Source organism: Periophthalmus magnuspinnatus, chromosome 24 (genome assembly GCF_009829125.3).
Source record: "Periophthalmus magnuspinnatus isolate fPerMag1 chromosome 24, fPerMag1.2.pri, whole genome shotgun sequence".
NCBI lineage: Eukaryota > Metazoa > Chordata > Actinopteri > Gobiiformes > Gobiidae > Periophthalmus > Periophthalmus magnuspinnatus.
The window spans coordinates 2,332,850-2,347,941 of record NC_047149.1 but is presented as its reverse complement, the minus strand read 5'-3'; the positions used below and the strand labels follow the sequence as shown (position 1 = coordinate 2,347,941).

The window sequence follows — 15,092 nt, the reverse complement described above, 5'->3', positions numbered from 1 at the left end:
AACAGACACAGGGCTTTGAACAAGTGCTGACAGACAGATGAGCAGAACAGGCACTAAGCTCATGAACTTCACAGTCAATACTTAAAGCTACACTTCATTCACTGTTACTGAATCACATCATACATCAAATAAATCATGGGAAAAATGCATGAGTCTATTGAGCAGTGGCTCCGGGCGCTGTTTTGTTTGTTTTGTTCTGCTTTGCTTGGAATATTCTGCAGCGTTATATCGGCTTTATCTTACAATGTTTTTTTTATTTTGAAAAAAAACCCAAAAACAACAAAACAACAACAACAATCTTAAAACATGCATTCTGCTGTGAGCGGACTCACCTCTGCATCTGACCTGTAACCTCTTTTTCTGTGTGGGCAGAGCAGGTTTAAAGCCATCTTGTGGAACATTCCAGGAGAATGATTACAGTTTTAGTAAGCATGCAGGTTTTTGTGTGTGTGTGTGTGCTCATTGTACTTAAAAACTTGCAGGACAAACATGTGTCCTGACTCAGTACATTTTTCAAGTACTTTTAAATCATATTACTGCAGTGAAATGATTATGTTTAAGGTCTTTTTAACCATAGATCTTTATCTGATTATACTTATTCTTTGGCTGGTCTTGAGCTTTACATTGCAACACTCAAATTTCCCCATTGTGAGGCAAATAAAGGTCCTCTCATTTAAAAGCCATAACATCTCCATGGAGACAAGCAGGTGGGAGAAACTCCAAGGTTACATATTGCAGCTTTAAGTTAAACTACAGTGATCTGAGGTTAGGCCTAGAGTTTACAAAGCCTGGTCTTTGTATTCGGTGATTATTCCTGCCTTGTGTGTATATACTGGTCTCATATACAGTAACCACTGTGTGGTCTTTGGGGTACTCAGGGGGGCTCTGGACCTCCAGCACTGACGGGACTCATGCAGCGACCACAACAAAAGAGCTCCACAGCTTTGTACATGGTCCCAACTGTTCCTCTGCTGTAGAATTGAAATGTGTGAAGAATACTCCTGCTTAGTCTTGTTTAGGCCCATGTTAGTCCTGTTTAGGCTTATTTTAGTCCTGTTTTAGTCCTGTTTAGACCTGTGTGAGTCCTGTTTTAGCACTACTTTAGTCCTGTTAGGGTTCTGTTCAGTCTTATTTAGGCCTGTTTAGGCCTGTTTTAGTCCTGCTATAGTCCTGTTCAGGCCTGTTCATTATTGGGTTAGTCTTGTTTTTTTTGGTTTTTTTTGTTTAGACTAATTTTAGTCATAATTTTAGTCATTATGATTACTTTTTATTTTGTTTAAGTCAGCAAAAATATGACACTGACAAAAGCTCTGATAGAAACATTTTTGGTGGCAAAGTTGACACTGTCCAATCCGTGTTCAGCTTAGGACTGGGAGGTTAGTTTAGTCTTTTTCATTGTCTAATCAGGATTTTCAGTCTAGTCCTTGTCCTTCACACTCTGGGAAGCTGGTCCCTCTCAATTCAGTCCTGTTTACTACTAGGCTCTGGTCTAGTCCTGGTTTAGTCCTAGTCTGTGGTCTAGTCCTGGTTTAGTCCTAGTCTGTGGTCCAGTCTTGGTTTAGTCCTAGACTCTGGTCTAGTCCTGGTTTAGTCCTAGTCTATGGTCTAGTCCTGGTTTAGTCCTAGACTCTGGTCTAGTCCTGGTTTATTCCTAGTCTGTGGTCTAGTCCTGGTTTAGTCCTAGACTCTGGTCTAGTCCTGGTTTAGTCCTAGTCTATGGTCTAGCCCTGGTTTAGTCCTAGACTCTGGTCTAGTCCTGCTTTAATGCTACACTCTGGTCTAGTCCTGGTTTTGTCCTAGTCCCTGGTCTGGCCTCTGGTCTGGCCTCTGGTCTGGCCTCTGGTCTGGCCTCTGGTCTGGCCTCTGGTCTGGCCTCTGGTCTGGCCTCTGGTCTGGCCTCTGGTCTGGCCTCTGGTCTGGCCTCTGGTCTGGCCTCTGGTCTGGCCTCTGGTCGAGTCTCTGGTCGAGTCTCTGGTCGAGTCTCTGGTCGAGTCTCTGGTCGAGTCTCTGGTCGAGTCTGATCTCTGACCTAGCCTCTTCTCTGATCTTTGGTTTGGTCTTTAGTCTGTGGTCTGGTCTCGGGCCTGCACCACAAGCTCGGGGAAGCCGGTTTGAGGGTCCATGTCTCTGGTGAAGATCAGCTCTTGGGCATCTCCAATCAGAACCTCGGCTGTGGTGAAGACCTGCAGGTTCCCCAGGACATGCCCCCCCACAGTGCACCCCCTGCTGTCCGACAGGCAGAGGTGCAGGTGAGCCTCGGGGTTCAGAGTCCCCACCAACGACACAATCTCGAACCGACCGCTCAGATCCAAAACCTTAGAGGAACAGAGAAAGAGAGACTGCTCTAATTATATCAGCACACTGTAGAATCCCTGTCTCTGTTTAAATCCTGTTTTTCTTCAGTTTTCAGACTATGTTAAAGTGTTTTTAACAGTGGTTGCTAATGTGTGCATTGTCTCACCATGGTAACTGCTGGACATTCCACAAGAGAGATATATGTAGAACACCTCAGCATGATTTCATTGCAAAATATCAATACCTGATCTGAGACGGGTCAGAACTCTCAGGTGGAGTTTGCTGTGTGTGTTGATCTGGTTTATGGTTAATATCTGTGTAATCTGTGGGCCTATCCATATGAAACAAAAACTGACACAAACTCTGTCAGTTTAAAAACACTAAAGTCAAATTATTTTTTTCTCAACAGCTTCAAAAAGTGGTGCTATTATTCAAGACATGATTGTTATCATCTGAATGTACTTTAAGACATAAGATTAATATGACGAGTTTGTGGAGCCGATCCCAAACTAATAATGAGAAGTTATATAGACCCCTGCCCTCCATCTGAGACTATGACATCATCGAATCCTAGAACATGAACACGTCCTGTAGCTGCGTCGTTGAGCAAGACACAGACGCTACATGAATGTGTAAGGTTCACGAGGAAAGAAATAGTGTATTATGTGATCCTTTTCAGTACTTTGTCTAAGTGGTAGTTACTTGGTTGGCGTCATTTCTGTGATTACCTGGTTAGTTTTGGTTGCCTTGGTTGGTGTCGATAGTTACCATGTTGGTGAGGGTGATGTGGGTGGTTACCTGGTCGGTGTGAGTGGTTTGATGGTTGGTATGGTTGGTTACCATGTTGGTGTGGGTGGTGTGGGTGGATACCTGGTTGGTGTGGGTGGTTAACTGGTTGGTGTGGTTGGTGTGGGTGGTTACCTGGTTGGTGTGGGTGGTTACCTGGTTGATGTAGTTGGTTAACTGGTTGGTGTGGTTGGTTACCTGGTTGATGTAGTTGGTTAACTGGTTGGTGTGGGTGGTTACCTGGTTGGTGTTTGTTGCCGTAGCATTGGCGAGCCGCAGTCGTGCTGAGGTCAAGCTGCCCACACAGGTGAGGACAAACGGAGCTCTAAGTCTATTATGATCCACAAAGTCCCGAAGAGATGAGAGCAGTTCTGAACCAGGACCAACCCGGAAGGCATAGACCCGAAGAGAGGAGGGACAAGCCTGAAAGAAGACCAAACCAGGACTAAACCAGGACTGAACCAGGACTGAAACAAGACTAGATCAGGGCTGAACGAGAAACCAGACCATGACTAAACTAGGATTAAACCAGGACTGAACCAGAGACCAGACCAGGACTGAACCAGAACTGAACCAGGATGGAATCAGGACTGAATCAGGACTAAGCCAGGACTGAAACAAGAACAGAGCAGGACTGGACCAGGACAGAACCAGAAACCAAACCAGGCCTAAACCAGAACTGAACCAAAGACCAGACCAGGTTTGAATCAGGACTGAACCAGGGGAAAAGAAGAGAAAAGTAAACTACAGAATACATACACTCACCATTTTTCAGTCTGTTTCCACAAACGTCTGAGCATGCGCAGATCACAGCAGACTTTGAACAGCGCGAGCGCGGTCCAAACTTATTGACGGGCTTCTACTGTCACCTGCTGGACAGTAAGAGAAGCGCGCATGGACCCAACGGTAAACAAGTTTTACCCGTTATGGCATACGCAACATACGCAATAGAAAATAACGTAATGTGTGAATTCCGTAAAGTAGCCAATTAAACTATAATGCAGTCAAAGGTCCTATGTTGTTAAGTCTAACAAGCCTTAGACAGAGAACAGTTAGCAACAGGGAATGGTAATGATATCAGCTGCGAAGTATCGGTAGAGGGCACTGTTTACCTTCTATGCCATGTTCCAGTTCATTTCATCTTACTATTGTAAAGTATTTTCTAGCAATGCAGCACTACATCAGACTGGTATCTTGATTTACTAACGCTAAGGTAAATGACACGTGCCCACCAGGGGGCACACACATATGGAATGCACCGGAACTCATGAACATGTTGTGCAGACCAGCGTGGGTGAAGACACCCTGCGGATTAGAAGAAATTACAAATATTGCATATGAATTTGCCTAGATGTAACAGCGTATCTCCTGATAAAATGACATTTTATGACCATCATACATTTTAACTGACTCTATTGAGGGCCAAATAAAATGATGTGGAGGGCCACATTTGGCCTGCGAGCCTTGAGTTTGTCATCTGTGATCTAAGGGCATTTTGGCTAATTGAGACATGGCCAGTGCTTTACTGACAGAGGACTGGGTCTGTGGACTTCTCCTTTAAAACACCAGCGCCTCTGACAGAGGACTGGGGCTGTGGACCTCTCCTTTAAAACACCAGAGCCTCTGACAGAGGACTGGGGCTGTAGACCTCTCCTTTAAAACACCAGAGTCTCTGTCAGAGGACTGGGGCTGTGGACCTCTCCTTTAAAACACCAGAGCCTCTGACAGAGGAGTGGGGCTGTGGACCTCTCCATTAAAACACCAGAGCCTCTGTCAGAGGACTGGGGCTGTGGACCTCTCCTTTAAAACACCAGAGCCTCTGACAGAGGAGTGGGGCTGTGGACCTCTCCATTAAAACATCAGAGCTGATCACTGACCGTTGTCAAGAACAGAACCTTTATTAAAATGTGTTTACTTGCACAACCCTACGTGTAGTATCAATGATCAATGATTGTGCTTGTAAAACACAGTTTCACCATAAGAGGTCGCCATATGAAAAAGAATAAAGGATCTGGATCACTGAATACATTTATTTGAGTAATTTGAAGAGTTTGTTTAACATCTGATTTATAATTTGAAGTAAATGTAATGTGAAGTGAAATGCACAAAATCTGATATTTTCAAACTGACACAAAAATGAGCTAAATCACATCTGAAGGAGCTGCAAGAAATACAAATGTTCAAACCATTTCATATTGTTACATAAAGCTCCAGTCACTTTAGACTCACAGAGAGAAGAGGAACACAACTTTTAAAAAGTACTGTTACACTGTACAATATATTACTCGAGTAAGAGCAAGTTCTGTCTGAAGCTCTGTTACTTAAGTTCGACTTTAATTTGAGCTTTTTTTTTTTTTTTTACACAATCTGATTATAAAAAAATCAGACTTATCTGAAACTACAGCAGATGATCTGATTTGTGCTGTTTCACAAGTCTCTCTCACTAGCAAGCATAAGTCACCCCCAACCCACTGATACTTTGCAACTACATCACTGCAAAGTATCAATGGGCTCTGAAAACTACTCTGAAAAATCGTTACCCAAATAAGTATGAGTACTACCCACCTCTGTAAATATTTGATAAATTCAACAGTGTGTGCAAACATTCACAGCTTTGTGCGCTTTTCTTCTTTTTTTTATTTTATTTTGTGTTTTTTTTAAATTTTATTTTCTGTCTGTTGGTTTGTTTTGAGGCTGAAACAATAGATCCATGGCTGAAACAAAGACGGTGCAGTGATGGCCTCTCGCCTACAGAAGGCGCCACAAACGCAGACTCTGAGGTTCATTGAGTTCACCGTAAACAAAGGAACGAGTCTCACCGCAAAAACACGGGAAAAGTCAAACAGAGCGGCTCTGTACCTGAGAGTGGGGTTAGATTAGGAATTATACAGGAAAATCATGGCAAATCCTTAATAATATAATACAGTAAAATCATGTTGAAAAAGTATGAGCATTGAAAAAAGTACTACCTAAAAGTGCAGGAAGTAGTAGTAGTAGTAGTAGAAGTAGTAGTAGTAATAGTTGCAGCAACAGCAGCAGTAGTAGTAGTAGTAGTAGTAGTAGTAGTAGTAGTAGTAGTAACAGTAGCAGTAGTAGCTGCAGGAGTATAATAGCAGTAGCAGCAGCAGCAGCAGTATTAGTAGTAGCAGAAAGTATAGTGTTAGCAGCAGCAGCAGTAACAGTAGTAGCAGTAGTAGTAGTAGTAGCAGTGGCAGTAGCAGTAGGAGGGCGAGTGGAGTATAGTAGTAGTAGTGGTGATGGTGATTGTTTTCAGATAAATGGGGTGATGTCACTCTCTCCGGTAGGGGCGGGCTTAAGGCTTTGTGATGAGGCTAAACAGAAAGATCGAAAAGTAAAATCCACAAATGGGATATTGGAGGATGGAACTGGCCAAGTAGTCCAGTATTATTAATTCCCAACCTTTGTCTCAGATGGAGCAGAGGATGCAGAGGAGGAAGTGAGGGGAACAGAGGATGCAGAGGAGAGGGTCAGAAAAGCAGAAGAGGGGGTCAGAGAATGCAGAGGAGAGGGACAGGAGAAAGGATGATGCAGACGAGAGGGTCTGAGGAACAGAGGATGTAGAAGAGAGGGTCAAAAGGGCACATGACACAGGGAGGATGATCAGAGGGTCAGATGATGCAGAGAAGAAGGTCAGAGGAACAGAGGAAAGGGGCAGAGGGGCACAGGACACAGAGAGGAGGGTCAGAGGAGCAGGGGATGCAAAGGAGAGGGTCAGATGATGCAGAGAAGAGGGTCAGAGGAACAGAGGAAAGGGGCAGAGGGGCACAGGACACAAAGAGGAGGGTCAGAGGAGCAGGGGATGCAGAGGAGAGGGTCAGATGATGCAGAGGAGAGGTTTAGGTTATATTATTGATGTTCTCACAGTAACTTTAAAACCACATTTGTCACTTACTAGCCCTATGTCTCCTTACACCATAGATAGAACGATTATAAATATCACAGTTTAGACCTGTTCATAACTTTATACAAGTTGACACGTTACTGTAGCACCCAGAACGACACCCTCACTTCTGCATTCCCTCTGCATGTTATTTTGGGAGGAAATGTGCACTTCACTTACATAAAGTTAACTAACCCAAAAGTTAGAATACCGTTACTTCATCAAAAACATAGCTGGAGTTGTGTTTTGTTTCATTCAAACTTCTTTGAGTAACTCTATGTTATTAATTTGTCTACATCTTCAAAGCTCAAAATGCTCTGTTCCACCTTGTGATGTCATGAAGTGGTAGTTTTCATGTTAACAGCTCCTTTTACCTTTAGTTCAGTAGAGATTGGCAAACGTGAGGTCTGAAATGATTCTAATGATTCCAAATGATTCTAGTGAAGGTCTATGACATTTAAAAACACAGTGGAGCACTTCCTGTATTACCACATGATGACATCACAAGGTGGAACAGAGTGTTTTCTGTTTGAGAGAAGAACTCACTCTAAATATGCAGGGTTTGTGTGTTAAACATGTGTAAATGAAACAAAACACAACACCAGGCCTGCTTGTGGTGAGGAAACAACATTAAAACATTATAAAAGCAAAAAAACAGAGTAGTAGTTCAAAATAATCCAGGCAGAAATATGCACCGAGTCCTACTGGCCAAAGAGTCTATTTCAGCTGAATCCATTAGGAGTCTGCTCGGTGTCCTCATTTGACCTGATGGAGGAGAACGTTAAAACGTAACTCCTCTGTATGCGTTTAGCAAAGAGGTGGAAAAGGCTAAAGCGAAGTACAATACACGTCTGGAGCAGCAATTCTCCACCAACGACTCTGCTTCTGTCTGGAGAGGGCTTAGGCAAATCACCAACTACAGGCCCAAAGCCCCTCCCGCCGTGGACAACAAACAACTAGCAGAAAAGTTAAACGGCTTTTATGCGAGGTTTGAAGTTTCACACCCCTCCCCCTCCTCCCCCACCATCATGGACATTACCTCCAAACCCACCTCGGACCCCCCCTCCTCCCCCACTGCCCTCACAGTTGTGGAGCAGGACGTGACTAAGCTTTTCAGGAAGCAGAATCCCCGTAAGGCCGCGGGCCCAGACGGTGTCTCTCCTTCCACCCTTAGACACTGTGCTGAGGAACTGGCTCCTGTCTTCACGGACATTTTTAACACCTCCCTGGAGTCATGTCATGTCCCAGCCTGCTTCAAGCTGTCCACCATTGTCCCCGTCCCCAAGAAGCCCAGGATCACTGGACTTAATGACTACAGACCTGTGGCGCTGACGTCTGTAGTCATGAAGTCATTTGAGCGCCTGGTCCTGCACCACCTCAAGTCCTTCACCTCCCCCCTCCTGGACCCTCTGCAGTTTGCCTACAGAGCCAATCGGTCTGTGGACGACGCCATTAACCTGGCCCTTCACTTCATCCTCCAGCATCTGGACTCCCCGGGAACCTACGCCAGGATCCTGTTTGTGGACTTCAGCTCTGCATTCAACACCATCCTCCCTGCTCTGCTCCAGGACAAGCTCGCTCAGCTCAACGTGCCTGACTCCACCTGCAGGTGGATCACTGACTTCCTGACAGACAGGAGACAGCGCGTGCGGCTGGGGAAGAATGTCTCGGACACTCGGACTATCAGCACAGGATCTCCACAGGGCTGTGTACTTTCTCCCCTGCTCTTCTCCCTGTACACCAACTGCTGCACCTCCAGCCACGACTCCGTCAAACTGGTTAAGTTTGCGGATGACACCACCCTCATCGGACTCATCTCGGACAGCGATGAGTCTGCCTACAGGAGGGAGGTGGACCGGCTGGTGTCCTGGTGCAGCAGCAACAACCTGGAGCTCAACGCCCAGAAGACGGTGGAGATGATCGTGGACTTCAGGAAAGTCACAGCCCCCCTGCCTCCCCTCACCCTGACGGACTCCCCCATCACCACTGTGGACTCTTTCCGCTTCCTGGGCACCTGCATCACCCAGGATCTCAAGTGGGAGCCGACCATCAGCTCCCTCATCAAGAAAGCCCAGCAGAGGATGTTCCACCTGCGGCAGCTGAGGAAACGCAAGCTGCCAGTCCAGATGATGGTGCAGTTTTACACGGCCATCATTGAGTCCATCCTCACCTCCTCCATCACTGTGTGGTTCGCTGGGGCCACTGCCAGGGACAGACAGAGACTGCAGCGCATTGTGCGCTCTGCTGAGAAGGTGATTGGCTGCAGCCTTCCATCTATACAGGACCTGTACGTCTCCAGGACTCGGGGGCGAGCAGGCCGTATAGCAGCTGACACCTCTCACCCTGGACATGGACTATTTGAGCCACTTCCCTCTGGCAGGAGGCTACGGTCCATTGGGACCAGAACCTCTCGCCATAAGAACAGTTTCTTCCCCTCTGCTGTTTGTCTCATGAACACTCTATAATATCGGCACTAAACTGGACACTTTATAACACCGGTCACTTTAACAAGCCACTTTGCACTGTTGTTCTGATGCTGCTATTGTACATATTTTTTCCCTTTAAGTATTTCATTTGATTTTTTTAAGCATATCTTTTTAACTTTGTGCATGCTCTTATTTGTATTTGTATTTATTCAGTGTGTTTATGTTGCACTTTTTCACCGTATCAAGTTCCTAGTTTGTGAACTGTGTTCACAGACTATGGCAATAAAAGTCTTCTGATTCTGATTCTGATTCTGATTCTCTGACTCCTACAGCTAATGACTGCCCAGACCGGGACTAATCAGTCTTACATTTAGTCTAGATGTAATTTATATTGTCAAAATCGTTTTATTTGGCGTTAGATGTTCGCTCATTCACGCTGCTGCTGTAGTATCTCCATGGAAACCAGCCAAACTTTTTTTGAGTCTCCTAGCAACGGTGCACTCGCTTCACTGTGCCCGAAACATGGCGCTCGCTAACATCCCCAAGACACAAAGAAACGCCAAGAAACGACGTCTAACGCGACGCAACTTTTGTATGTCGTGATGGAGAGGGCGTTAAACGTGGCACGGGCGCCCGCGCCGAGTCATGACACGGTTTGGTTGGCGGTAAACTCGGTAAAAACGGCCCGGAGTGGCGCCGTTACCTCAGATGACCCCGTGCGTAAAGTGCGGCGGGTGCAGAGACAGACAGACGGAGAGAACAGCGCGCTCTGTTAGTCACTTCGCCTCGATCCAGACACAAAAACCTGACCGGACCCGGGTCTAAACCGGGTCTAACGGGGTCTAACGGGGCCGAGGATGTGAGGAGCCGGCGGGACGGGACCTGACACGACCCCTGTGCTGTCTACGGCAAAGGAACACGGAGTCCTGACTTTAACAAAAGAAACGGACTAAAGAGGAGAGGGGCGAGGAGAGGCACAGTGTACTGCATCTGTGCGGGTTCAAACAAGGATCAGGCGTGAAACTATCCACAGTTATAATACAAATACATCAGAGTTAGAAATTGTTTATGTAGACTATTGAGAAAGTAGGTTGCTAATTATTGCAATAGTGTGGTCCTGGTTTGAGCTGATAGTCCTTATAAATATTTGTTTTAGTTCTGTTCTAGTTCTTGGTCCAGGTTTTGATCAGGGTTCAGTACAAGTGTAGCCTAATTATGATGTGTAGATATATCCCTCACTATTGTAAGGGTCATTTAAGTAGAGCTACCACTCTTACTACCCCTGCTTACTATAACTACTAGGTCTAGATTACTGCTCCTAATACTAACTAATTACTCTATATGGGTTTCACTTTTATTGTTGTAATGCAAATGTTGATTTAGAGCCAACATTGGCTTGCTCTGAGCCCCTTTGCATCATCCATTTCATACTGCCCTCATCAACAGAGCAGACCTAAGAAGGCTTACATTGGAAAAGATCATACAAATAAATATCTAAACATTTGAACAGGAAGCGAAAGCTGAACGTAAACCAGGACCAGACTGTGGCAGACAAAGGATTACATCACAGATAAATATAGACTGCAGCCGAGTTCACCTCACATGACCCCAAAACAGGATAACCACTCTGCCACAGCAACACAGGGAGAACATGCACACTCCACTCAGAGAGATCAGGAGTCGAACCTACAACCTCCTGGTGAGAGAGAGGAGACAGGATAACCACTCTGCCACAGTAACAAATGGAGAACATGCACACACAACCATTGAGACAGGAGACAGGAGGAGACAGGAGGAGACAGCTGGGAGGACGATGATGGTGATGCAGAGATGTTAAACAGACTAAACCTCGGTTGAACTCGGCTGCAGAGATCCTGGGGGAGTTTGGACTAAATGAAAGTCAGAACGATCCCGGCTGCTGCTGCTGAGATGCCACATGCAAAACTAACAAACTGCATTAGACCCAAACACTTTTCACAAGTTTCAGAGTGTTACAAAATTAGGGCACTTGCCGTGGTTGTCACTTGCTTGTCTCCATGGAAACTTTATCTCTGTGATGTACATGTTTCACAGTGTGGCTTTATACATATTTTAATAGACAAGCACGTGACAAACCAGGCCAAGTTACAGGTCAGATCTGTGGAGAGGTGACCCTACTCACAGTCATAATTCATCTTTTCAATTATGTTATGCTGTATGTGACATTTCAGGCAAAGCAATGGCATCTCTATGGAGTTTACTCCTAATACTACTGCTACTTCTTCTACTACTGCTACTATTACTGCTACTGCTAGTACTACTACTATTACTACTGCTACATCTTCTACTACTGCTACTATTACTGCTACTACTACTACTACTACTATTACCGCTACTGCTGCTACTACTACTACTGCTACTTCTTCTACTACTGCTACTATTACTGCTACTGCTACTACTACTACAGCTAATTCTTCTACTACTACTACAGCTAATTCTTCTACCACTGCTATTATTACTGCTACTACTACTACTACTACTACAGCTAATTCTTCTACTACTGCTACTATTACTGCTACTGCTACTACTACTACTGCTACTTCTTCTACTACTGCTACTACTACCACTGTTACTGCTACTGCTACTACTATTGCTACTACTACTATTGCTACTTCTTCTAATACTGCTACCATTACTGCTGCTGCTACTACTACTACAGCTACTATTACTGCTACTACTACTACTACTACTGCAACTGCTACTACTACTACTGCTACTTCTACTACTGCTACTATTACTACTGCTACCACTACTACTACTACTACTGCAACTACTACTAGTTGTTAGTAGTAGTTGCTACTACTACAGCTACTACTACCACTGTTACTGCTACTGCTACTGCCACTACTATTTCTACTACTACTACTGGTACTACTCCTACTGCTGCTACTGCTTGTACTACTGCTACAACACACAGTGTATTGTATTGTAAGTACTAGACTCAATGGTTCACTCGAGGATGCAGATACAAACCGGATGTTGGTTTGAAAGTTTGAATTGAGTCAGACTTTACCTTGCGTGACCTGAGAGCAGCAGACTGTAGCACCAGTGTCAACAAACAGAAAGAGTCCTGGTTTAGACCTGGTTTAGACCTGGTTTAGTCCCGGTTTATTCCCGATTTGGTCTAATACATATTTGTAACCGGATGTGAATTTAGACATTGCCTCACGTGACCCAAGAGGGAGGGACTGCAAATGAGGAATACTGAATTATGAGAGTAATATAGACCTGGTATAGACCTGGTTTAGTCCTGGTTTAGTCCTGGTTTAGTCCTGGTTTAGTCCTGGTTTAGTCCTGGTTTAGTCCTGCTCTAAACCTGGTTTAGTACTGGTTTAGTTCTGATAGATAGCTTTTCTGAATGTACTGACCGAGAAGATTTGGTTTACCTCATGTTACCCATGATGGAGGGACTATAGCACCAATAAAGACTAAAAGAGAAAATTGAAGTTAAAAACATAACAGGGGCAGACCTGGACTAAACCCAAGTACAAAAACACATTCAGAATCTAATGACCTTCAAGGAGTTTGTTGAGTTTGTAAAATATTTTTTTATTTTTTTTTTAAAACATGAATTGATGAAATATCCAGGAGCAACAGGTCGAGTCAGTGCATGCTTATTATTATTTTACATTTTATGAATCCGGTTCACATCTGAGCTGCCTGCAGGAGGATGTGAGTCCAGACATTACCCCACATGATCTGAGAAGGAGGGACTGCAGCCCGATATCAACAAACAAACATAAGCAAGTTAAAGTAACGATGTTAAAAAATAACTAAAGGATCCGGTTTAGTCCAGGTTTAGTCCAGGTTTAGATCTGGTTTAGACTCCTACATAGTTTTAACCGGATGTAAATTCAAACTTTACCCCACATGACCCCGAGAGGGAGAGACTGCAGCCCGATATGAACAAAAAGCACTTCGAGTCCTGATTTAGCCTAGGTTCAGTCCTGGTTTAAATCTGGTTCAGTCCTGGTTTAGCCCTGGTTTAGTCCTGGTTCAGTCCTGGTTTCGCCCTGGTTTAGTCCTGGTTAACATCTGGTTTAGACTCCTACATCGTTATAACCGGGTTTAAGTTCAGACTTAACCTCACATGACCCAAGAAGGACTGCAGCATCAATATCAACAAAAAGCACTTCGAGTGCTGGTTCAGTCCTGGTTTAGATCTGGTTCAGTCCTGGTTTAGCCCTGGTTTAGCCCTGGTTTAGCCCTGGTTTAGCCCTGGTTTAGCCCTGGTTTAGCCCTGGTTTAGTCCTGGTTCAGTCCTGGTTTAGCTCTGGTTTAGTCCTGGTTAACATCTGGTTTAAACTCCTACATCGTTATAACCGGGTTTGAGTTCAGACTTTACCTCACATGACCCAAGAAGGACTGCAGCATCAATATCAACAAAAAGCACTTCGAGTCCTGGTTCAGTCCTGATTTAGATCTGGTTTAGTCCTAGTTTAGATCTGGTTTAGTCCTAGTTTAGATCTGGTTTAGCCTCCTACAGACTTCTAACCGGATATGATTTCAGACTGTAACTCACGTGACCTAAAAGGGACTACAGCACAGATATTAACAAACAGAAAAATCTGAGCAGATTAAAGTAATGTTATAATATATAGTACACTGTGAGCAAATACTTGGTTTAGTCCTGGTTTAGTCCCGGTTTAGTTCTGGTTTAGCCTCCTAAATAGCCAGATGTGAGTTCTGCCTTTACCTCACGTGACCTGAGAGGGAGGTACTGCAGCCTGAATATCAACAAACACAGAAATACAGAATCATAACAATATCAAAATCCTTATTAGGTCTTGTTTTAGCCCTGGTTGTGAAAATGCATTACAAATGACCACTAAGCTTACGTTCAAATGGTACATACTAAAAAAAAACACTAGATGCTTAAGTGTCACTGAGGCTAAAACATCATTATCACAAACAATACGACAGCTCCTGTTAGCTCAGTACATTTAGATACAAGCTCATGTGATTCACACTTTACCTCACATGACCCAAGAGGGGCTGCGGCATTCATATCAACAAAAAGCACAACACTTCGAGTCCTGGTTTAGTCCTGTTTTAGTTCTGGTTTAGTCCTGGTTTAGATCAGGTTTAGACTCCTACATAGTTATAACCGGATGTGAGTTCAGACTTTACCTCATGTGACCCAAAAAGGACTGCTGCACTGATATCAAGAAACAGAAATGTGAGGTAAAAGTAATGTTCATGTATGGTACAGCGTGAGCAAAGACCTGGTTTAGTGCTGGTTTAGTCCTGGTTTAGTCCTGGTTTAGTCCGGGTTTAGTCCTGATTTAGTCCTGGTTTAGTTCGGGTTTAGTCCTGATTTAGTCCTGGTTTAGTCCATTACAGACTAACCGGATGTGAGTTCAGACTTTACCCCACGTGACCTGAGAGGGAGGGACTGCAGCCCGAATATCAACAAAAAGCTAAAGATTTTGATACAGTCCTGGTTTAGTCCATTACAGACTAACAGGATGTGAGTTCAAACTTTACCCCACGTGACCTGAGAGGGAGGGACTGCAGCCCAAATATCATCTAAAAGCTAAAGATTTTGATACAGTCCTAGTTTAGTCCTGGTTTAGTTCTGGATTTAGTCCTGGTTTAGTTCTGGTTTTAGTCCTGGTTTAGTCCTGGTTTATTCCTGGTTCAGT

The 15,092-nt window shown here is 44.4% G+C and overlaps 1 protein-coding gene across 2 annotated transcripts; it reads right to left on the bottom strand.

Annotated features, from left to right (window-relative positions):
* Positions 1 to 1,250: 1,250 nt before the first annotated feature.
* Positions 1,251 to 12,554, bottom strand: LOC117393173 (bifunctional protein GlmU-like). 2 transcript variants are annotated; one of them, XR_008649233.1, is made up of 3 exons: positions 12,461 to 12,554; positions 3,322 to 3,504; positions 1,251 to 2,315 (listed from the first exon to the last, which is right to left on the bottom strand). XR_008649233.1 is itself a non-coding variant. In XM_055232182.1 (3 exons), exons 1-3 carry the CDS (start codon positions 3,847 to 3,849, stop codon positions 2,061 to 2,063), a joined length of 441 nt encoding a protein of 146 aa, XP_055088157.1. In that variant the 5' UTR covers positions 3,850 to 3,883; the 3' UTR covers positions 1,251 to 2,060. The 2 variants fall into 2 exon arrangements, 1 of the variants encoding a protein (XP_055088157.1); XM_055232182.1 differs by lacking the exon at positions 12,461 to 12,554 and adding an exon at positions 3,847 to 3,883.
* Positions 12,555 to 15,092: the final 2,538 nt, after the last annotated feature.

What these genes read in the sequence shown, in the direction of transcription:
- LOC117393173 (XM_055232182.1), bottom strand. An exon ending in CGGCAACAAACACCAACCAG is followed by an intron (nt 2,316 to 3,321) that starts GTAACCACCCAC and finishes TGTTCCTCTAAG; the next exon opens with GTTTTGGATCTGAGCGGTCG.